At 38.7% G+C, this 24206-nt stretch overlaps 1 protein-coding gene across 1 annotated transcript in view; it reads right to left on the bottom strand.

The window, feature by feature from the left end:
• spega (striated muscle enriched protein kinase a) overlaps window positions 1-24206 on the bottom strand; it is a 57826-nt gene that overhangs the window by 5093 nt on the left and 28527 nt on the right. The window contains 25 exon segments of the mRNA XM_042725739.1: window positions 1-2085; window positions 2180-2248; window positions 2445-2487; window positions 2588-2740; window positions 3107-3133; window positions 3220-3392; window positions 3498-3575; window positions 3662-3719; window positions 3807-4004; window positions 4110-4215; window positions 4375-4543; window positions 4644-4756; window positions 7167-7339; window positions 7419-7542; window positions 7869-8075; window positions 9830-9934; window positions 10017-10136; window positions 10307-10536; window positions 10660-10849; window positions 11010-11168; window positions 11348-11605; window positions 17251-17403; window positions 17892-19096; window positions 19758-19872; window positions 20067-20171. Coding sequence (XP_042581673.1) covers window positions 1-2085; window positions 2180-2248; window positions 2445-2487; window positions 2588-2740; window positions 3107-3133; window positions 3220-3392; window positions 3498-3575; window positions 3662-3719; window positions 3807-4004; window positions 4110-4215; window positions 4375-4543; window positions 4644-4756; window positions 7167-7339; window positions 7419-7542; window positions 7869-8075; window positions 9830-9934; window positions 10017-10136; window positions 10307-10536; window positions 10660-10849; window positions 11010-11168; window positions 11348-11605; window positions 17251-17403; window positions 17892-19096; window positions 19758-19872; window positions 20067-20171 — 6416 coding nt within the window.

Genomic DNA, 24206 nt, shown 5'->3' with positions numbered 1-24206 from the left:
ACATACTTTTGACTCAAACTTTTTTCGCAGTGCCAGAACTGGTGAATCACTGATTTTCTTTATGTCTTGACTCTCTTCTTTTAGAGTTTCTTCACCACTGTGGGGTTTAGTTTCCCTATCCTTAATGTCTTTTGACTTACTATGCACTCTATCAAATATTCCTGAAACATTAGATTCAAATTTACGTCGCACAGCAAGGGCAGGTGATTCAGCAACCTTCTTTGTATTTTTTTCAAGATTTTCTTTCTCTGTATCCATAGTGTTATCAGAGCTTCCTATCTCAACTTCTTTTTTGTCCAAGGATTTGCTACGTCCCATTGCCCCGGTAACATGCTGTCTGTTAGCTTCAGAATCTGAGGTCTCCTCTTTCCCTTTTTTTGATTGCAGTTTCTTTGCACGCATAGAGAATCTTCCAATAACTCCTAGCCTGGGTTCCTTCTCCACCTCCCTGAGGTCTTGGACAGACTTGGATTTTTCCTTTAATCCTCTAGGTCTAAACTCCAATGGGGCACCTACAGGGCGAGGTCGATAAACCTCTTCATTTGATTTCCGTGGGAGAACGGGTGAGTTTTCTTCAGACTTGGTCCTTGTCAATCGTTTTAGACCATGTGTCAAAGATGATTCCCTCTTCTTAAACCTTGCCTCAAAAATTTCCTCTGAATCAATATCTTTAATATCAGTTCTAAGAGTTGGGTGATATGCAGAGGAAGCAGAAGCATAAACAACTGGATGTCCAGTGGTAGGTTGAATATCCGGCTCTGAGATTTTCAACATAGGGGTGGGTAACACTGCGACAGATGATGCCTTTTTGCCATTAACCTGCAACTTACTGGAATAATTTGAAGATATGTCATGTGGAAGTATATCAAGAGAAGACTCAGTACTTTTATTTATCTTTCCTGGCACACAGTCTTCAGAGAACATGTGCCCTTCCATTTTCTCTACCTTCTTATCATTGTCATCTAATATAGATGCAGGCTGAGATGTATTCATACTTTGGATGGCACCAATAGCCTCTTCCTTAGACGCTTGTTTATTTTCTATGTCTGGAGTTGGTGGTTTGGAAGAAATTTCTCTTGGAAACACAGGCTTTGGACCATCCTTTGTTTGTTCTGAGAGTGGAGATGTGGCATCCAACAAGTTATGGTCCCCAGAAAAAATGGAGGGAATCTCTAGTGGGGCTCCAGATCTTCTATGTAGTGAAATTGACTCAGAGTTTCTATCACTTAAAGAAGACCTCTTCCTGAATGCAGTATTTGGACAAGTATCCTCAGGGCAGTTAGAAGAGAATGCCCGAGGAACTTCTGAAGCACTTAACTTGGCACGTGTAAAGTTACGATCCAAAGAAGCAGTTCGCCTCTCATTATCAACACCCAGTGACTCAAGCAGGGGGCCACGAAGACCACTCATGTTCTTGTCAACAGTGCCTCTTTTTAGCAACCTCTGCCGCATAAGATCCAGTTTTAGAGCATAATCTTCCTTGCTCAGCCTCCCTGTCTTTGGACTATTGCTACTGTGTGGCAGCTCCATGGAAACTGCCTTTTGCATGTGCTTTTGGACTTCCTCTGTAGTATTGTTCATATTATCATCTTCAGGTGTGATCTGTAGAAGAAGAGCACTATCAGCAGAACTCCCTCTTCGCATTAGCGCTCTTCTGGATTTGCCTGCTACCTGTTCAGCTTCTACACTGGAACCCCTTTGAAAGGAGTCTTTCAAGTTCACAGTCCTTTCTGCAATCTCCAGGTGGTCTACATCCCTCTGTCCATCAGTTGTCTGACATTCTGTGATGTCCTCCAGCCGATTCATGTTTTCTTGGTAGGACTCATTGGATCCTCTAATGACAACAACATCATCCTCATGGATCTCAGTCAGTGACATCCTTGATCCAGAGAACATCATTGTTTGAGGCATAGGGATGAAAGGAAGTTCATCGATATCCTCATCTGAATCGGAGGACGATGATGGAGGCGGGGAACCTTCTTTAAGGTTTCTGGGCACAGCAAGGGACACATGGCTTGAAGAGTCATCCAGCAACTCTGATATGGATCTCATCACCATTTTAGATTTGTATCTAATGAGCGAACACTGAAACAGACATGAAAACAGTTAAGAAATTATAATTAAAGGGACGGCTCAAATTAATGATTTTTTTTTAATATATAGGTTTTTAATCACTTACCTGCCATTTCCGTCGGGCTAACACTTGCTTATGTAATGTTGTGTTGATACTCTTTCCCTTTACCAGTGACTAAGGAAAAAATGTCAATTAGATTATTGTGCTCTAAAAATACATTTCAAGCCAACAACATCTCTGCACACATATAGTGACCCAGATGGTAGGCGTTAAAGTTACCAGTTGTTAAAATGATTAATTAAAGGGTGCCTGGAGATTTTTTTTTAATTGCATTAATCAGTACTGCAGCCTGTTTGATACTCCATCTTACCTTGAACCAAGGATGAAGAAGACATTCTGTGGCATCAGGTCTCCTGAAGTACAAATGTTTGAACAAATTTAAGACTTCATAACTCCATGACAATTACAACGGACATATTTACCTCAGAGATTGTGGTGCAATAAAACACTTACAGTTTGCTTGCTACAAGGAGCTTTATGATGAATCCTTTTGCTTCTCTGCAAAGGTCTTTGAACATCCTCTCCTCAAAGGCAACATTATAGCTCCTGATGTTCAGCAACGTGTCACGATCATTTTCCCCAGCAAATGGAGAAACTCCTGTTAGGCTGTAAATTATATGAATGAAAAAGACATGGTACATAATTTCACATCTAGCATTGAATGCAAAACTCTAACAGTGGTGAGTACAAATTGGTAATTCTTTATTTTGATAGTCCACTTTAGACATTCTACTAACTATAATTAACTTTGCAATTACAGTTATTTTGTCAACTACCAGTCATTAGAGCAATTGTAGACTGTCTGCTATACTGACATTAAGTGATTGTCTTCCAACTTTACAGGTCTACTAACCCTAACCAAACAGTCTAATTCTTTAATGAGAGTTAATGGATATGTAACTGAAAACATGTAGTTAGTATAATGTATAAATTGGACCATCGAAATAAAGTGTAACCTACAAATATACATACCATAAGTAAGTGATTACACCCACCGGCCTGTGGAGAGACAGATAGTTTTAGAAAATATAGAGAATGAAATTTAACTATCTGTCAAAAAGGTAGGTATAGTGATTGTCTTTTACCAAATATCTGTAGATTTAGAGATGGGTGACTGGTTTATAATCTCAGGAGCAATAAATTCTGGTGTACCATATTTGCAGTACAATTCTTCATTTGGTTCGACTTTTAAAGCATTGCCAAAATCACAAATACGAATGTGATCACTTTTTTGGTCTGCCATGAGGATGTTTTCAGGCTGAAAGACACACATACTCCATAGTAACATGACCATGAAATATTAAAAACTAATTTACAATGATTAGCAAAGCATTTAGTAAATGGTACAATTTTATCTGTTGACCTTTATATCAAGGTGAATTATGTCATTCTGGTGAAGATAGTCAATACCCTCAAGTAGCTGCCGTATGATAGACTGAACCTGCAAACAGAACATGAACATTAATACTGTGGATTATATTAATCTGTCAGTTCATTCACTGATTAGAATACAGTTAAAACACCAACCTCAGATTCTAAGATGGTTGTTCTTTTTGTTATTCTTTCCAAAAGCTCTTCGTGGCACCTTTATAATCATTTAAAGATAATAACGCAAGCAAACAACCTTTTGTAACAGATTTAGTAGGGATAATTAATCAGAGGGAAAGGATACAGTTCAGTAATAATGACCACTACACGCCTCTTTTCAAATGCATCATAGAAGTGGATGATCTTCTCATGGTCTAACTCTGACAGGAGGGTCATCTCTCTCAGAGCACAAGCTTTTCTCTTTGCCCGTAACGAAATGAATTTTGCTGCAAATGTTTGTCCATTTGGCTGTGTCACTCGCTTGATGTATGAAAAAGCCCCTCTATGAGCAGGAACAGTGCAGACTTGTCAGATCCAAATATATACAGCATACTCTTAACAATAATGAAAGTATTAATAGGACTATCCTTGTGGTAGGGTGTCTGACCTGCCAATTTCTTTGTGTATGTCGTAGTAATCAGTCAGTCTACGCATCCTCCATAGAATTGTGCCTTCGTCTTCCATTTGCTCTTCCTTCTCCTCCACATTTTTGGCTGTGAAATTGTAAGTACACCCACATACATAAATGGGGACATTCCATAAATATGTAAATATCATTACACTATTAACTTTAAACATAGATTCTTCTGGGTGAATTATTCTCTTGACCTGCTTCTGGCTAAGCCATATTCAAACTTATCTGTAATACTCACCAGTATGAACAGTAAGCTCAGCCTTACAGGACACTGACCCAGCCTGGTTCTTTGCAGTGCAAGTGTAGACCCCTTCATCCTCTGGCTGAGCATTGAGAACCACAAGCGAGCACTCTCTGTCATCATACACAAAGGTAAAATGACTGCTCTCTGCCAGAAGGACATTATCCTGAAAGTCAAATAGCACAAATGAGTGGAATCACTAAGCACAGAATAAAAACTGTTTAGTGAAATTTCAGTTGGCATGACAATCAAAAATTCAAACTGACCTTGTACCAAAGGATATCAGGGTCAGGTTTCCCATCTACAACCACAGCAAAACGAGATGTTTCCCCCACACACACATCCAAGTCCTCCATGATGGTCTCAAATGAAGGGGGCACTGAAATGTACAGTACAAAACCCAACAGAACATTTTAAAATGGAACAATTAATAAGTATAAAGAAAAAAATAATCTGTCTTTGATTTTATTTTATTGGTTATTGTGTCATATCATGAGTTTTAAGTAACATGACACGCAAGAACATATGAGTTATGATCTTACTGATGTTTCATTACTCCAGTGAGTTTATTATATTACTTTAACCCTACCTATATATCCGACAATCTAATGGCATCACACAAAAGGTTATATTATTGGAACTGTGGTATTGGATTATACATCAATTGTTGGTCAATGTTTTGATTATTGCTTGGTATTCTAAGTGTTTATATCTCTTCAGATTAAACTACTGTGGTTATTTTGATTACTTTTATGCTATGTTTGTGTCCTTTTTGGATCTTGTACTTTAATTGTATGAACAATAACAGATTATATATATATATATATATATATATATATATATATATATATATATATATATATATATATATATATACAGGTCCTTCTCAAAAAATTAGCATATTGTGAAAAAGTTCATTATTTTCCATAATGTAATGATAAAAATTAAACTTTCATATATTTTAGATTCATTGCACACCAACTGAAATATTTCAGGTCTTTTATTGTTTTAATACTGATGATTTTTGGCATACAGCTCATGAAAACCCAAAATTACTATCTCAAAAAATTAGCATATTTCATCCGACCAATAAAAGAAAAGTGTTTTTAATACAAAAAAAGTCAACCTTCAAATAATTATGTTCAGTTATGCACTCAATACTTGGTTGGGAATCCTTTTGCAGAAATGACTGCTTCAATGCGGCGTGGCATGGAGGCAATCAGCCTGTGGCACTGCTGAGGTGTTATGGAGGCCCAGGATGCTTCGATAGCAGCCTTAAGCTCATCCAGAGTGTTGGGTCTTGCGTCTCTCAAATTTCTCTTCACAATATCCCACAGATTTTCTATGGGGTTCAGGTCAGGAGAGTTGGCAGGCCAATTGAGCACAGTAATACCATGGTCAGTAAACCATTTACCAGTGGTTTTGGCACTGTGAGCAGGTGCCAGGTCGTGCTGAAAAAAACGAAATCTTCATCTCCATAAAGCTTTTCAGCAGATGGAAGCATGAAGTGCTCCAAAATCTCCTGATAGCTAGCTGCATTGACCCTGCCCTTGATAAAACACAGTGGACCAACACCAGCAGCTGACATGGCACCCCAGACCATCACTGACTGTGGGTACTTGACACTGGACTTCAGGCATTTTGGCATTTCCTTCTCCCCAGTCTTCCTCCAGACTCTGGCACCTTGATTTCCGAATGACATGCAAAATTTGCTTTCATCCCGAAAAAAGTACTTTGGACCACTAAGCAACAGTCCAGTGCTGCTTCTCTGTAGCCCAGGTCAGGCGCTTCTGCCGCTGTTTCTGGTTCAAAAGCACACGCCTGTGCACGGTGGCTCTGGATGTTTCTACTCCAGTCTCAGTCCACTGCTTCTGCAGGTCCCCCAAGGTCTGGAATCTGTCCTTCTCCACAATCTTCCTCAGGGTCCGTTTTTTGACACACTTTTTCCTTCCCACAGACTTCCCACTGAGGTGCGTTGATACAGCGCTCTGGGAGCAGCCTATTCGTTCAGAAATTTCTTTCTGTGTCTTACCCTCTCGCTTGAGGGTGTCAATGATGGCCTTCTGGACAGCAGTCAGGTCGGCAGTCTTACCCATGATTGCGGTTTTGAATTGAGTAATGAACCAGGCTGTGAGTTTTGTAAAAGCCTCAGGAATCTGTTGCAGGTGTTTAGAGTTAATTAGTTGATTCAGATGATTAGGTTAATAGCTCGTTTAGAGAACCTTTTCATGATATGCTAATTTTTTGAGATAGGAATTTTGGGTTTTCATGAGCTGTATGCCAAAATCATCAGTATTAAAACAATAAAAGACCTGAAATATTTCAGTTGGTGTGCAATGAATCTAAAATATATGAAAGTTTAATTTTTATCATTACATTATGGAAAATAATGAACTTTTTCACAATATGCTAATTTTTTGAGAAGGACCTGTATATATATGTATATATACTGAATATATACAGTACACACACACAAGGTTTTTGCAACTACAGTACTACCCAACAATCACACATACTAAAGTACTGCATTCTAATTATTGTCTGCAGACTTCAGAATAACATCTCAATAGGAGTAGATTTTTATACATTACATAAACATTGTAAGTTTGTCAGAGCTAATAACATTGTGGGTAGCGTGGTTCTGCTTTTTGAGACCCAAGTGGGGTAATCCATGGACCTTATCCCTCTCCCCCACTTACCTTACTTTTACTGCTCTAAGCAATGTCGCTGATGTCCACCTAATATTTAAGATTTTAAAATAAATGAGTGGCCAGAAAAAGGGCATTCACCTGCCATTGCAAGCTGCAGAGTGCAGAGGTCACTGCCATACTGGTTGTTTGCCATGAAGATCAGCTGACCTACATCCGTACTTTTCACTTTGGCAATGTGTAGGGCATGCTGGTCATCATCAGGCATGGTCATCTCTAATGCACCAGGTTTGTTGAGAAGCATCACTCCCCTTCTGGTAAACAATGGCTTACTTAATATCCACAATTTATATTGCAGTTATGTAGAATGCTTGGTTTACATTTCACACAAACCTTTTCCACGTGCCTGTTGCTCGGACATGATTAAGGGTTATTGTGATGGTGACAGGCTGGTTCTCAACCACATACACAATATCAGGCTTGTCCAGAATGACTGGGGCTTTGTGTAAATACTGTCCTGTGATATGAATAAATAAATAAATAAATAACAGAATAAATTATTTCAACAAGTCTACATGCAATGTGCATACATCAGGCAATGATACAGCTTGCATTTCACAAGCAAAAAGGTTTATGTGGGTGTGTTTTGGCCTGCTGAGATGATTCACAGTAAAGTAAGGTTATAGCTATGACAGCTGCAGTCATTAAAAGTGCAAAACAGCAGAAGATACATGTGCCATCAAGGATATAATGAGTATATACATGTCATCAGAAAATAACAAATATCACCAAATTTATATGCTGTGAGTACAGACAGAATTCCAGCAAAAATCTTCTCAATACCTCTGTCACAGAGCTGGACCAGGTCAGTGGGCTGTGAGGGTTTGCTGGATGCTTTTCCAGTAGTATTAAGGACTCTGAAGGAATAACACACTCCTTTAGAAAGAGAGGTGACTGTGTAAGAGGTGTCTTTGAGGCTGGATGCAATGGTTGTCCACTGGGTGGAGCCTAGAGCTTGTTGTTGAACAATGTACATAAGTGAAGCAGGATCTGAAATGAACAAAAGACATGGAAAATTCTAGCAGGAAGAACAGGGAAAGATGAATGAGATGGAGGGAAAACTAATAAAAAAAGATAAAACTAATACTAAAAATATAGTTATATTTCAGCATTACTGCTAAAAATGTAATTTGTTATAAAGCTTCTATATCAAAAGTGATAGAAATGTGACTTCTTTGGAACTTAGGGGTAAGTTGTGTGGTATTAAGGGGTAATTTTAATAATCAGGAATATGTAAATAATGGAAAGTTATGTTTTATTTATTTATTTTTTACCATTTTGTAATCTTTCTAATAATTATTATACTTACAAAATGTATCCTACATTTTGATGGAAAACCAACAGTACTACAACTATTACTGTAGCTGAGCTGTTGAGCCTGAACCATCTGGCACACTGTATCCCATAGCTACATTGTTGTACAGTACATAGTTTTAAATATTGGAAATTCACAAACATACATAGCATATTCATATATATATATATACTTACAGTGCATTCAGGCTATACATTTTTAATATATATATATTAAATTAAATTAAATTATTTAGCAGACACTTTTATCCAAAGCGACTTACAGTGCATTCAGGCTATACATTTCTACCTATCATGTGTTCCCGGGGAATCGAACCCCCAACCTTGCGCTTCGTAACGCAATGCTCTACCACTTGAGCTACAGTCTCTATATATATATATATATATAGAACTTGACAGGTTTTCTTTGATATACAATTAATTTCTGTCACATAGAAAATTTAATTTGTAAAATAAAAAAATAAAAAAACAGGTTTAATGACACCGTGAAATTAAAATTGACAGTTCTTATTTCTTAGGGAACACTGCAGTGTTTATTATAAATGGAGTATCCATGTAAAGCTTTTTATTATTATTATTATTCATGTGCCCTAATAATATTTAATCAAGAACATTAACTTCTTCTCCCCCTTATAACAACATCTCATCTCTAATGATGTGTCCACCAGTGCGAGGGCTAGACAATAATCTCTCCTACCCAGCAGCCTGTCACTAACATAAGGTCTCAGCGATAGAGTATTGCAAGGACAACTTACTTTTGTAAACCTGGAAATGAGCTAGAATTTTAGCACCTCTGTTTCCATTGTTCTATATGAGTGTTTTTTTGGTTAAATACCTAAAATAAGGTCTAGGGTTAAGACAAACTCACTTTTCCCATTTTATTCTATGACAAAATACACCAGTAATACATGATTTTTCAAAAGATTTTACTTCTCTTTAAAAAAAGTGATTGCTAAGTGGCTAACTTGGACTACAGAGGTTGTCAGGGACATTAAATATCATCAGACCAAACAAGAAAACTCATCCACTAGACAGTGTTTGACTCACTTTTACAGCCACACGGTTTATAATCATTCTCTTTCAAGCTATTCTTCCTCAGACTTTCAGGAAAAGGGTGATGCTAACTTCTGAGATGGCCAACAAAAATGTGTCATCACTGCAGAACTGCATTAGCAAACTGCAAAGATAGACTCAATTCCAGATGGACAAAATCAAGTGACGTCCCACCACATTCTCCGTAGTTGTCAATTAAATATCACTGATTATAGAACATGATAAACAAACTTTATGCAAAATCTAAACCAGATGTTTTCTGATAAATAAGATATACAAAATGTCCAGAGCAGTGGGTCCCCAGGACCAGGACTGAAAAACACAGATCAAAGGAACTATCAAATCAGTTCAGTTAAAGACAAAACAGACAAATTTACCTATGGGTGGGTTTAGGTTTTTTGGTATTTTCCAGCTCAGTGAGACTGTTCTCCCAGTTACAGATTCAATTACTGGAGGACCATCAGGTGGCTCAGGAAGGCTAACTGTCAAGAAACAACAATGTCAGTGAGACAGACACATGGGATGTCACAATACTAACATATATTACAGAAAGTTCTGTCTTACCTGCAACATATAAATGAGCATAGCAGACAGCCTTTCCCACATTATTGGAGATGACACATTTATACACACCACTGTGGCCATGACACACAGAATTAATGACCAGACTGTGAACATCCCTGTCTAAAAGAGGTACATGGTAGGTTATAATTGAAGACAAAATGTATTTGGGAGACAATAAATGTAGAAAACTTATAAGAACCTCACAATTAGGAGTCAATATAGTCTTATTAAACTAAAGATGGACCATAAACATCCTTTAAAATGCCTCTGACAATATTTTGTGGACTTACACTGTATCATCTTTCTGTCATCAGAGCTCTCTATCTTTGTGCCATTGTGGTACCAGATGATTTTGGGATATGGCAGGCCTGTCACCCTGCACTTCAATACTGCTTCTTTCCCTTCTACCACTTCCAGGTCACTGAGAGGTTTAATGAAGTCAGGTATTGTCCTGTGTTCCACCTCTCCCTCAAACACTTCAGGCTCCTCGGGGATTGATGGCATCTTTTCTAACCTTGACCTGAAGAGTGAAAAACAAACAAATGAGTCAGAAAATCGGTAAAGTAACAGTTTTTACTTTATTTTTTTTTTAATTTTTTTGTTTGTTTAGTTAGACATTGTTAAGAAGAGTTTGTCTTCTTACATGTGAGTAGATATGGCTGGTCGTGGTTCTTGTACATAGAGTTCAGCTGAGCTTTCTGCTTCTCCATGAACATTTCGAGCAAATACTGTGTACAATCCCTCACTTTCCTTGTTAATGTGAGTGATGAACAGAGAGTGACGCCCATTTACTTTGACAATCCGAATATTATCACTCTCCACAACAGGTTGCTCTAGGACAAAAAAGAAAGTATGTTCAATCAGTGTTGACAAACGTCTCGTATTCCATAAAAATGGCTAAAACAAAGTTATTTTAAGGAAATAAAAACTTGATCTTTATTATTATTATTATTATTATTATTATTATTATTATTATTATTATTATTATCTTACCACAATGAGTCCAGTTGACTTCAGGAGGGGGAGATCCACTGACTTTGCAATCAAATTGTGCAGAACGGCCCTCGGTAGCTTCCAGTGCCTCCAGTTTCCGTGTAAAGAGTGGCTCCTTAGATGGAATCACCAGAAGATTAGCTGTGCAAATGAGCTCTTCTGTATCATACATACAAACAAGAACAAGAACCACAGTTAATATTAATTAATTGGAAACAAATAAGCTTTACTTGGAAGCAAGATTAACATATCATTAAAGAATAGGCAGACTAATATTGAAGCATTAATGATGCAAGATTGAGCTATGCTCAGTTTTGGACTGTAGTTACGACTCCTACCCTTTGCTGAACTGATTTTACAAGAATAGCTTCCACTGTCATCTTCATGCGCAGATTTGAACAGAAGACGGCATCGGTGACCATCAAACTGCATCTTACAATCAAATAGTGCTGGCTGTATCAGCTTCCCATTGGTCAGCCAATCAACATCCACAGTATGTGGCCCAGTTATGAAACATTCAAATAAGGCTGTCTCTCCTGCCTTGACCTTCACATCCTGCATTGGTCTGGTAATTGTCAGAGATGACTCAGCAGGAGCTGCTTGGCAGAAAAGAACAGTTACAAGTTATGTGTACCATCCAAAGTTAATGCCTTAGTTTGAAATAGAATTACTTGCAGAAATATCTACATGTACAGTTTCGCTATTCATATATAAAAAATGGGCAAAAATAAAGATACACACACACACACAAAAGATACTACAAATCTGAGATTTTGATTTCATTTAAACCTAGAAATCCAAAAAAAAAGAAAAAAAAAAAGAATAAGGATAAGGAAAAGGAAAAAAAAAACAGTAAAATGCAAATAAGAGATTCTATTGGTCACTAATGAAATGTAATCAAATTTTGACCAGGTTAGCTTTTTCAAAATAAAAGCCTCTAAACTGCAAATTAATTGTTAAAAATGTATTTCTATAAATGTAATCAATGCAAAACCTTCTGTGCAAAACTCTCTCTCATAATGAGTGAGAGAGAAAGATGTTTGATGACATTCATCACTGGAAAATTCAGTGCCATTGTGACGAGAGGGGCAGGGCCGAGAGCTGTGGGTATGGAGCGAGGCCGGTGAAGTAAAAGCTAATGTGCGACACCTGTGCCACTCACCGGTCTGGAGTCCCATGGAGGAGCTCCGGAAGGATAAAAGGAGGAGTGACAGTGTTAGATGAGAGAGGACCAGGCCTGGACATTATTTTTTGTTTTGTTTCTATTTGGGTGTGGCAGTCATCTGCGAGGGGCTGCCACATTACTTTCATTTTGTGTTGGTTTATTTTTATTAAAGTTTTGTTGAAATGTTTGCCAGTTCCCGCCTCCTTCTTCCCGTCACTATGTACATTTGTTACAGCCATTATTGATACTGTGCGTTTTTATAAATTCTTGGTATTATCATTATATTATCATTATCACCAATATCATCATTATAATCAATATTACCATTATTTTAATTGAGATATTGTTTAAATTGTGACCAACAAAATATATTGATAAATGTTTTTCAATTTGTTGGTCCTCCGCAATGTAACTAGACAATTAGACATACAGTATTTGAAAGGAAAGGAATATTTGTCATATAGTATAACAACAGATGCCATGCCCGGATAAGTTGAAGAAGATGGATGGATGGATGGATGGATGGGATCCACTTGGGTCTCTACATATGAAACCCAGCCCTCTACTGGTTCTCACAGATTCATCTAGTGAGGGCCTGGTGCCGGATGCTCCGCCACGTCTGGCTGCCGAGGGGACTGAGGAGCTCAATAGGATCTATGATATAGACTTTCTGGAGCGGTTTTAGCAAGCCAACCCGAAGCTGGGGCCTCTCAGTGATTCAAGGTCCCGTCCAGGGACCAGACATGAAGTTTTCCAAATCAGCTGAACTGTCTGGAGATGGAGTCTCTATTCTCCCGGGAGCACAGCTCATGACAGCTCATCGGCTGCCCGGTTGTGCAAACCAGGAATGTGAATGGCACGAAGTGACCTTAGATGCTTCTGACTCCAGAGGAGGAGGTGGCAGGCAAGATGCGACATGTGATGGGAATGTAGACCACCTTGTCAGATGATGTACGCAATGGTCGCAGTGTTGTCCATGCGTACCAGTACGTGCTTGCCTCGTAAGCAACTTTTGAGATGGAGATCAAGGCAAGGCACACTGCCAGCAGCTCTAGGCAAGCGATGTGCCAGTGCAGTTGGGGATCCGTCCAAACCACCAACACTGCAAGCCCGTCTAATGTGGCCCCCCAGCCGGTGGTATAGGCATCCGTATGAACCAAAGCATGCCTGGAGACCTGCTCTAGGGGTACTCCTGCCCGGAGAAATGCAAGGTCCGAATACAGGGTGAAGGTTTGGCGGCAGGCCGATGTGACTTAGACCCGGTGAGAGCCACGCCCACCTCAGGACTCGCCCATGGAGCCAGTGTTAAAGCGGTCTCATATGAAGCAGCCCCAGTGGCGTGACTGCCACTGCATCTGCCATATGCCCCAGGAGCCTCTGAAACCATTTCAGTGGGACCGCCATCCTGCACTTGATCATATTCAGGCAGTTCAACACCAACATCCTTGCATGAGGTGTGCTTGACTAAATCCAACACCATACCAAGAAAATATAGCCTCTCCAAGGAGGAGTTTGCTCTTTTTCCAGTTGACCCGAACACAAGACAGAAGCATCAGCTGCCTTCACTGATGTGAAGCAGATGCCACTGACCTTGGGGGGATGCCGGGCAAACTGAATCGCATAGCCAAGTCTGATTGTCTGCAGGAGCCAGCGAGATGGTATGGGCAGCCAGGTACCCAGACACCAAACAAGCTGGACGAGCAGGACCACCGACGCTGGTGGGGCAGCAAGGTGGAATGCAGGGACCTGAAGATGGGTCTGAGTGTGCAGTGCAACACTTACCTGGTTTCATGGTTTGGCAGAGGATGCATGAGTACGACGCTCTCAAACCACCCACTGCTGCCTGCTGGCGAGAGAGGAGGATGAGTGTGGTCTGGCGTTGGTCCGTACCCGACTCTCCATGCCCTCTTGGGACCCAGAGACAGAGAAACCTACTTTCTCTCTTTCTCCCTGCTTCTTGACCTGTCCCTGTTCCCAGGTCCCGTCCTCCAGGTCCTCCACGAGTCCCACCCTGAGGTCGGGGTGGGGCTGGACTGGAGTATGCTACTGGCCTGAGAGCTCCGCCCACGGGGAGTGTGAGGTTGGGCATGTGGAGATCAGGTATCTGGGCTTCCACTTGGGTCACGGGCAGGTGTGTCCCCAAATTAATAAGATGGCAGTGGTTGCAATTTGCCCGAGACCTAAGACCAGAAAGGAGGTGAGACAGTTCATAGGACACACATTAAAACATATAAACACACATACAAACAAACAAAACCTCACCAGCCCTCTGACTGATCTCACTAAAAAGGAAGCACCAGATCCAGTCCAGTGGATGGAGCTGTGTCAGCAGGTTTTTACCCAAGTAAAGGCTGCTCTGTTTGGTGGGCCGCTCTTACATTCTCCTGACTTTTCACTCCCCATCTTGTTGCAGACTGACGCATCGGACAGAGGGCTGGGTGCAGTCCTGTCCCAGGAGATAAAGGGAGAGGAGCGGCCAGTGCTGTACATAAGTCATAAGCTCTTGAAGAAAGAGACTAAGTACAGCACCATAGAGAAGGAGTGTTTGGCCATCAGGTGGGCTGTCCTCACCCTCCGATATTATATCTTGGGATGGAAATTGACTCTCTGTTCGGACCATGCCCCTCTGCAGTGGCTCCACTGCGTGAAGGATACCAACATGCGGATCACTCATTGGTATCTGACTTTACAGCCTTTTAAGCTCCAGGTGGACCACAGACTGGGTGTACAGATGGCTGTGGCTGACTTCCTGGGGGGGGGGGTATGGGGTTGGATGCAGGCCGAACGATTCACCGGCCTGAGTCGGGTGGTGGGGGTATGTGGCGAGGAGGGCGTGGTTCAGCGAGGTCTGCAGTGGGAGAGAGAGTTGGGAGATGAGCGGTGAGTAAGTGGGTCAAATGCAAATGACAAACACCTGTGTCTTGTCCCAGTAATTGGCGTGGAGAGACCGCATAAAGAGGCCTGGGAATGAGCTGGCAGGAGGAGATAGACCGACTGCTGACTGGTGTAGAGACTGTGCCTGCTCTGGAGAGCCCTGTGTTGTGCAAGTGTGATATATTGAGCGCTGGTAGTGCAACGTTTTGTTTATTTATTAAAGCTGAATAAAAAAATCACCAGCAGCAGTCAATCTGACCCCGTCTTCTTCCTTCTCAAGTCATTGACTTTCTTATAGAGAACATGACTCATCCACAAATGCCACTTCAGTGAGCTTAATGCCCAGGCACGTGAGGCAGCGATTGTGACCATCACCCAGCGCCAGGTAGCAACTGCATCCAGAAATGCCCGGGTGATACTTTGTCTATACCAAGACCCACATCATCTTTACAAAGACGTAACGTAAAATTTGCCACGCAACGTCATCTTTAAAAAGACGCACCCATAAATGCTCTTTTAGGGAAAAAGCTATTTTAGTGTGTTGAAGCGGACAGACACAAACACGGGGTAGTGTAGCCTGATGTGTGCAAGCCAACTGACATGGGAAACCACCACCGCTGAAGTGCCACTCTCAAAGACCATACTGAACTCGTTCAGTCTTCTTCTCTCAGTAGAGTAGTCAGGAGCAAAAACAATGTGATCACTTGGCTCTGAAGCGAAAAGCTGAATATACGCTGTAAACTATAAAAAAAATATATATTTTTTTTTTACAAAAAAATAAATAAAAAAAAGAGGAAATAACTTTCAAAAGGTGCTAAGACTTCTTTTCACCTTGCAATTCAAAGCTTCCAAATACTAAGAAATCCTGAGATGCATAGCATATACCATTTTATGTATACCGTTATTTTAGATGTGTAGTGTAGTTGTATATTGTTGTTGTGAAGGGCTGCCGGATTACATCAAGTTGTTCCCTTACTAACAAAAACATTTCCTTTAAGCAGCCATTATTCCATGTCATAAAATTGCTATCAACCTCAGCACAATAAAACACGTTGTGGTACTGAATGTCAGTAATCTGATTCCACCCACTCAGACTTTTAACAGTTCATTAGTGCACTTGGGTTTTATTTCCTAACTTTAATGTTGTCATGGCAGTGTAATGCTTAGCAACAGAAGAGACAAATTGCAGTGGATCTTGGCCAATGAAGAAACACAGATGGCTCTGAATGAGATTTCTAAGTGACCACAGCTGGGGAGATAATAGATTTACCTTGTGGTCTCTGATCCAATTAAAGTTTTTCCCCTTATGAAAGGCAGCGCCCCCAGTGCAGAACAAACACTGTGGCTTAATGGAAAATTCCAGGAACATTCCTTTGTTGAAATTTGTCACAATTGACGCTAAGTTAAACTTGTCATGGATATTCTCAAAAAAAAAAAAAAAAATAATAATAATAATAATAATAATAAAAATGTATTGTTTTGGCTGTTATGTGCACTGTCTTTTTTTCTTTGAGGAAAAATATAATTGTTGGTAGATTTGCTGATACTTTGATCGTGGTTTGTATCTGGTTACCCATGACATTAACTTCATATGCTTGATGTTGCTCTCTTATGTATTCTTAGTACAAGCCATATCTCAAGTTAAATATACCCAAATAAAGTTGAAAAGATTTTATGCTGATATTGTCCAAACCGGGGTTGTTTGTAAACCATTGGAGTACACTGAACATACAGTATGCATTTATGTAATTGTAGTACTATTATGAATCGCTTCTAAATGACCGAATTCAAACAGCAGCATGACTCATTTGTTTCCTTGAGTCATTTTCATGTAAGCATATCTGCACAGATGGAGCAAAAACCTGATGATATTTACTTACAAACTAAGTATTTCCACTGAATCTGCACAGATTTTACATTAACTTTCCTAGAAGAGTTTTACAAGTTGAAGCCAGAAGTTGATGTTGTCTATATCATAGAGATGGTCTGTCTAGTTATACAATTTAATGAATCTTAACTCATCAAATTGGTTAGTGAGTTGACAGAATTACCCTCCACAATTGATTTTGACCCGCATTTGGTGGATGTTCATTTCAAACCATGTTATGATATATGTAAATTTCAGAGAGTGTCTCCACTGTTACCTGTTATAGTGTTAGTTCTACATGAATAATACTGTAGCTTAGGTCTAAAATATGTTACCTCTGGGAACAAGTTTTCCTCCCTTCTGAAGCATCATCACTGATCCCGCAGCTACAACTGCATTCTTAAGTGCAGGTTCAGACATGGGGGCCTCTGCTGGGTCCTCTTCCACAGACATGTAATTTCCAAAAATTTCCATTGGTCCCTCCACATCTAAAAACAACAAAAACACACTAAGGTTATAGTGAGTCATTTACAATTGAAGTTGTATAGGCTATGGACGAATTCCCAATCATTAAAATATTCACAATAATATTTTGTTTTGTTGCAATAATACAGCCACAAGACAAATAATGCATTAACACAATTTCAGTGTGAAACTACGTATATAGCATTTTACAATTTTGTTTTAAACAGAATAATTAATGTACGTGACTTGTATATAATTGTAAACTGCACATGCCTTTTTTAAAAGTCTCCAAAACTTGCCCCATTTGCTTCTAAATTCAGAGTTGCTTTTGTGGTAATCAGCAATTTGCCACAAATTATGTTGATTGCTCTTGAAATGTATTGAATCCCCAATATTTTCAAATGTATGATAAACTATAGTGCTGCTTGTAACATTTACAAAAGCTTGCATTACACTTTATATTTAACCCTGTTGGTGTTAAGAAATAGTGGCATATTGGAAGAAATTTTACCTCTGTTTCTTCTGGATATTTTTCCTTCATGTTTGTTAACTTCCTTTTGACCTTTCTCTGCTTTATGTGTCTCTTCATCCACAGGCTTATTTTCAGCCACAATTGTAGGTATGGTCATTTTAGGTTTAAGTGATGAGTCTTTTTTCTCTTCTCTTTCCTTAAATGACTTTGGGAGCACAGAGATTGAACCATACAACCTTGGAGGTTTTTGGGGTGCTTGCACCAAACCCCCTTGCTTTATGGGTTGAGTAGGTGGTATTTCTGCAGGTGATTTTGGTAATTTGCTGGACATATTTGTCCTTGGCACCATTGGTGAACACTGTCCTGGTATTTTACTGAAAGTGACCTTCTCACTGATGACTTGCCTGTCAAACAGCCACCTGGGCTTAGAATGTTTCCTCCACTGGTTTTCTGTAATATCAGGAGGTGATTTTCTTTCAGGTTGTTTTGATTCATCTGCCAGTTTCTTTTTCTGTAGTTGTTGTGATTCCTCCTTTGGCAAGGCTGACCATCTTTCTCTTGATTCCAGTAAATCCTTTGAATTAGTAGTCTCTTCAACCTTCTGAATGACCTGGGCTGGAACTGAATCAGTGTTTCCAGTGGACTGCTTGTCAGTCTGTGTGAGCTGATCCATTGAAAAGGCTTTCTTGATATTGGACTTTCCGACAAGTTTTTTTATTCTGTGAAGCTCTTCTGAGAGTTTACTTTGAAAATGTTTTTGTACATAGGTTGACTGTTCCTCCAGAGAGGATGCTTTCTGCTTGAAGAAAGACCTCTTGAGTGCTACATCACTCTTGGAGTTGTCTTGGAGCTTTCCAGATTTACTCCTACTATCCTCAGAATTGCAGGATGATGTTCGATTGAAGCCCCATGATAGTCTTGATGAAGACAACTTTGGTATGTTACTGCTGTGTCTTTGTTCCTCAAAAGCTCTCACTTTATCTAAGATTTTGGAACTTGCCTGTGATGCTTTTGGAGTTTGGAAGGAGGATTTATCTTGGGAACCACTGCTTTGAAATGGAGCTGAGCTTGTGATTTTAAAGGGTAGCTCAGCTCCATTTATGGCTGTTTTAGTGCCATTATAGGCAGCTGTTGGATCAGTTGTTGGCTCTACATCACTTAGGGTAATGGGACCTTGAGCATTTTGGAATGGCTGGGTTTCGACAAATGGAGATGTTTCCTTTTTTATAAAGTCCAACTGGTCTCTGAAATGAGGGTGATGGTGGAAAATGTTGCATTATGACAAAAATTAAAAACACTAAAATGGCAAAATGGATGATTTTTTTGTTACTAACATAACGTAGTTATCCAATAAAACATGCATTGGAAAACATACCATGTTGAAAGATGTAAAATACAGTTGGAGATAAATAAATCTAAATTAGACTGCCATAAGAATACAAACGTCACATACAAAAGCATGCAAAAAGGTTTGTAAGAAAAAAGCCATATCAAAAAATAATGCGAGAGGAGTCAAAGGAAAGTAGGAAAAAAAAAAAACCTTAACATGACATGGTTGACATAAAAGTCCACAATAGATGAAGAATAGGGTAGCAAAAACTATTTGAAAATTTTTCTTTAGACCTGTAATCTAAATTTAATGCATGTATTTTGTTCCACCTTAATTCAAGTTACTTTATGCCTCTTCATATCCAGTGTGCCAACACTCATTCTTGAACACTGTAAATGGAAAAGGTCCTTCTTCGATAGAGGCTCAAAACACTGCCATAGTAGTCACTGGCTAAGGACATACTCTCCCCTGACCCCAAAGCCACATAGTACACACTTATTTGTGAGGCCCGCACAAGAGCTTCAATCCCCAGTTGTCTGACTGGAGGGCTCTCAACACACCCAGCATTTGCTTGCCTGCTAGGTGACAAGGGATCCTGAAGACCAGGAGCTCTAGAGCCCAGGTTTTGTATCTCCCTCTCCACTACTGGACCATCACCCGGGATATAGGAAAGCACTGCTCTCCCCCTGCCTGAAAATACATAATGTTCTGTTAATGGAGCTTTTTTTATTATTATTATGTTAAGCATTTTATGATTCTGAAAGGCCATTATTTGTGTATACTGCCATTGGAAAAATACATTGTTATGCTTTGTGGTCAAATGTGGAAATGTCATACAAACTGAATATTGCTGAAGGGGGAAAAATCACTCAGTATGTTCTTACCAGTGGGTTGACTGTTGATTGCTTCTCCCTGGGGAGGCATGAAATGTTCCTTCATCTCCATGGAAACCTGAGGCTCCGCACTTTCATCCTCTGTACTGTTTGAGTCTAAAGAAAGTAGGTGAGGCATGTTGAAATGTATTGGTATGATTTTTAAAATAAAATTGAATTTCTTCCCAATGAACTAGCTGCAAGAAATCTCCGGAGAAAAACAAAAACAAAAAAAACTCTGATACCTCTGTATCAAATATCCTTATTAAAATAATAAACATTACAAGGATCTTACGCATACTTACTTTTTAAAATTAGTCATAAAATATAATCAGTAACAGTTGCCTAAGGGCTAGCACTTTAGCTTAGGCATGGTGTCAAATCACTACATTATATGAGATTTTATACCATGATTTTGCTCTAAAAAAAAATTTGTTTTATTTGAAGCAACCTACCTATGTGATCTGATCTGACTTTCTATCAGAGAATGAGTCAAAAGTTTAAAGTATTCTATATGGTGATAAAGAATATGCTAAAAAACACTATATTATAAATATACTTTATTATTATGTATAATTAAATACCTGAGATTGTTAGAAAAAATATGAGCACTATATATTGTCTTCATGTTTTATCATTCAAAATGGTACTCTTATTTAACTACTACAGCGATGGCTGTATGTCTTTGCCCATATAAGTATTTCCAGGAACCTCATAAGATTTATGACTTCTATGAGTCTCACTTGTGGGGACTTTCTGCTCGAGGGTGCCCTAATATATGAAAGAAAGAAAGAAAGAAAGAAAGAAAGAAAGAAAGAAAGAAAGAAAGAAACCATGCTGTGAGCAAGCCTTACTTTTCCCATAAAAAATAGTGTAGAATTTAATTTTATGAAATTAAACTAGAGCTCCGAATGAAAACCTACAGTATACTTTACAGTTATGTATATAGTAATGCATGGTTGCAAATCCATCCAAGAACCCAGTAATAAAAGGTGAGGACCACAGAAATTTATAACAATTACCATTGCTTTGCTTCCTGCACAAGCGAAAAACTTCACTTCCATAATGGCAGCAAGCAGAGGTGGACAAGAGAAGACTGTTACTATAGAAACCAATGTCTGCAGACATGCACTTGTGTGGGAGCATATACATGACACACACAAACATGCACACATTTCCACAATTACAGGCTAAATTTGACAAATTTTATTATTGTACAGCTTCAATCAGCACTGCATTCCTTACGGATACCCAACAATTTGTGATGTCAACATTTAAAAACCTATGAATAGAAATGTATTGTCTTAGCAGCTATTTTTAAACCTGTTAAACCATCTACGCCATGATTATTCTGCAAAACATATCCATTCTGTAAACTAGTACACACTCTTCCATTGTTGTATTTTTTGTCTAAATAGGTTTGCGATTTTGGACTTTTTACAGTTTTGTCGTAAGCAAAACACACCATGAGTGAATCTCCCAAATGTCCAGCTAGAATGCCCCGCTCTCTGGAAAGACAAAAAATATACAAAAGGCTGTCTGTTAATAGTGTTAAATAGGTTTTTTAGCCTGTTTGTTGCATCCATAGTGTTATGCTAGTGGTGTAAATAATTTGGTTTTCATTCAATAATGTACAATCTGTACATACATATATCATGATGACATGAGGCAGAAATTAAACACAAAGCCATTATTAAGACTTATGCTTTTTCCTGCCTTTGTCAATTCTCATGCTTGCAGGCTTGCAGCATTTCAAATGTACTTCTATGTTGCTACCAAGGCAACTGGGTAATGTAGTTGTCACAGTGCCTAAGAAATTGTTTTTTGCCCATTTTAAAGGCAAATAACTAAAAAAAAAGAAAAAAAAAAGGAAAAAAAAACAGCTCTGTTTGTTTCAAAGTCATTGTATTGGTTTTACATAAACAACTGGACATGAGGTAGCTGGTAGGATACCTTAAAGAAGGAGCTACAACTACATCACTTATTTTACATTGCTACATTGTAAGTGTGATTTTCCAATCCAAGAAAAAATCTAATTTTGTAGTTTGTGAAGTGTACGGCTCTGGATAGAATGATTAGACTCACCTGGAATCTTTTCTTTGACCAGATTTTCTTCATGGCCTCAGATGAACTTAATCTATCTTTCAGACTAAACAACAGAGCCACCTGCCCGTGTTACTGCAGAGAATACCACTGTCTATTTCTAATCTGAATCCTGGTTATTATTGACTCCTATGTACACTCCTAATAGTCTCAGTCATGTTGCTGTCAGAGCTTTTACCTCAGAAAGAATGTACCAAAATCCACAATTATGCAAAAAGCAATAGAAACAGTACAAACATCCAATCATGATCCTCATGTGAAAAACGAGAATTCAAGAGATAAATAAAAAAATCTCCTTAAGTAAACAACCCCCCCCCCCCCCATGCTCTTCAATGACAAACTGAAATCCAAGTGATAAGATATTCCAAGGCACAGCAGGAGGTGGAGGTCAGCTTGGTCCTAGTCACAACAGAAGACAGACACCCACTTGCATTCTTTCAATCCCCTTCGGAGATAAAGAAATAAAGAAAGGGGGAGTGGTAGAGGACTAAAAAGAGAAACAAATAACCAGCGGCAGCTAAAAAAAGAGGGAGATCTTAATGCAGTCAAAGCAAAAACATTTTCAGCTGCCTGAGTGTGCTATCTCTCTTGCTCTCTCATCTCTTCCTTTGTCTGTGGTGCTGGTGTGAAGAGAGAGAGAGACTATTGGTCTCAGCGCAAAGCATTAATTATATATTCTGTCAGGTTGTGGTGACGTCACACTACTCCCATGTCGATGATACTGCTGCTGGAATGGGAAAGTAGGAAAGCTGACACAGAGCATTAACTTTTTTTTTCTTTTTTCTTTTTTTTTCTTTTTGCTACGATGGCCTTATTTGCATTCTTTCATTCAGTGTACACAATGAAAATTTTATATGCTTTATTGTGTCTGTGTTTACATGAAATTCTGTGTACTGCATGGAGAATATGCATCAATGAAAACACAAAGACAATAATAATGTCATAGATTTATTACAATTTCTTACATAGGCCTAGCTCAAAACAGAGCTATCTGTAAGTTGGAGCACTGACCTTATTTTAAATTTAGCTGCAATTCATTCCTATTTTCCTTAATTGTGTAAACAAACACAGTAGCTTTACATTTAAATTATTTTGCTAACTTTACTAGAAACTGTAACAAAGCAGACTGAGTCTAATGACTGTTTGAACGTATAATAAGTGTTGGGATATTTATTGAACACATGGGTAAATAGAGCATATGGAGCCAGAATAGCAGTAAAAAAAAAGGAAAATACAAAAAAGGATGCTTTGTGTGTTCAGATATTCATATAACAAAATATATACAAATTAAAACCTAAATAAGGACATAGTAGTATACTTAAAGTATGATGTAAAGTTCACTTAAAGAAAACTTATGAGTATACTTGCAGTATAAAACTACTAAACTAGTAGTTTACTGAGAGTATACTTCAAAGTGAACAAAGTATTTAATTAGTAAACTATAAGTATACCTTTAAGTTCACTTTTAGTATAATTGCAGTACAAACTACAAACATAGAGGTAAGCTATTTGTGTACTCAACATTTGCTACTGTTATACTTAAAGTATACTTAAAAGTATACTTTTATATACTAGAAAGTGGGCCAATTTAGTCCCAATGAGTATTGAAACAGTACACTTGCAAGTATACTACTAGAACACTGATATTTGTATACTTGCTACATAAAGTATACTTAAAAATATACTTGAACTTTACTTAAGTATACTTAATAAAATAAACTTGAAGTATACTACTTTTTGGTAAGGGTGAAGAAAGTCTCAAGCCCTATTCGGATGGGACTAGTTTTCTAAACTATGTTTGAGTTTCATTTGAGTGTTTGAGTGTTTATAACGGAGGTAGGAGTGTCTGCTTTGTAAACCTGGGTGTTGCAGAGAGCACTACATACTTAGTATATGAATTGAAGACCATGGTCAGACATTAATTTTTTCAGTAAGCAGAAGTCCCAGTGTGTCCACAGGCCTTTGACAAACAGTCAACAGTCACCACGACATTGTGGCCATTGCACTAAAGCCAGGGCCATCAGTCCCAAGTGAGAATAAGCAAAACCT

This window comes from Cyprinus carpio, chromosome B6 (assembly GCF_018340385.1).
Source record: "Cyprinus carpio isolate SPL01 chromosome B6, ASM1834038v1, whole genome shotgun sequence".
Lineage (NCBI taxonomy): Eukaryota > Metazoa > Chordata > Actinopteri > Cypriniformes > Cyprinidae > Cyprinus > Cyprinus carpio.
Note: the sequence above shows the minus strand (reverse complement) of the source record. Positions and strands in the feature narration are given on the sequence as shown.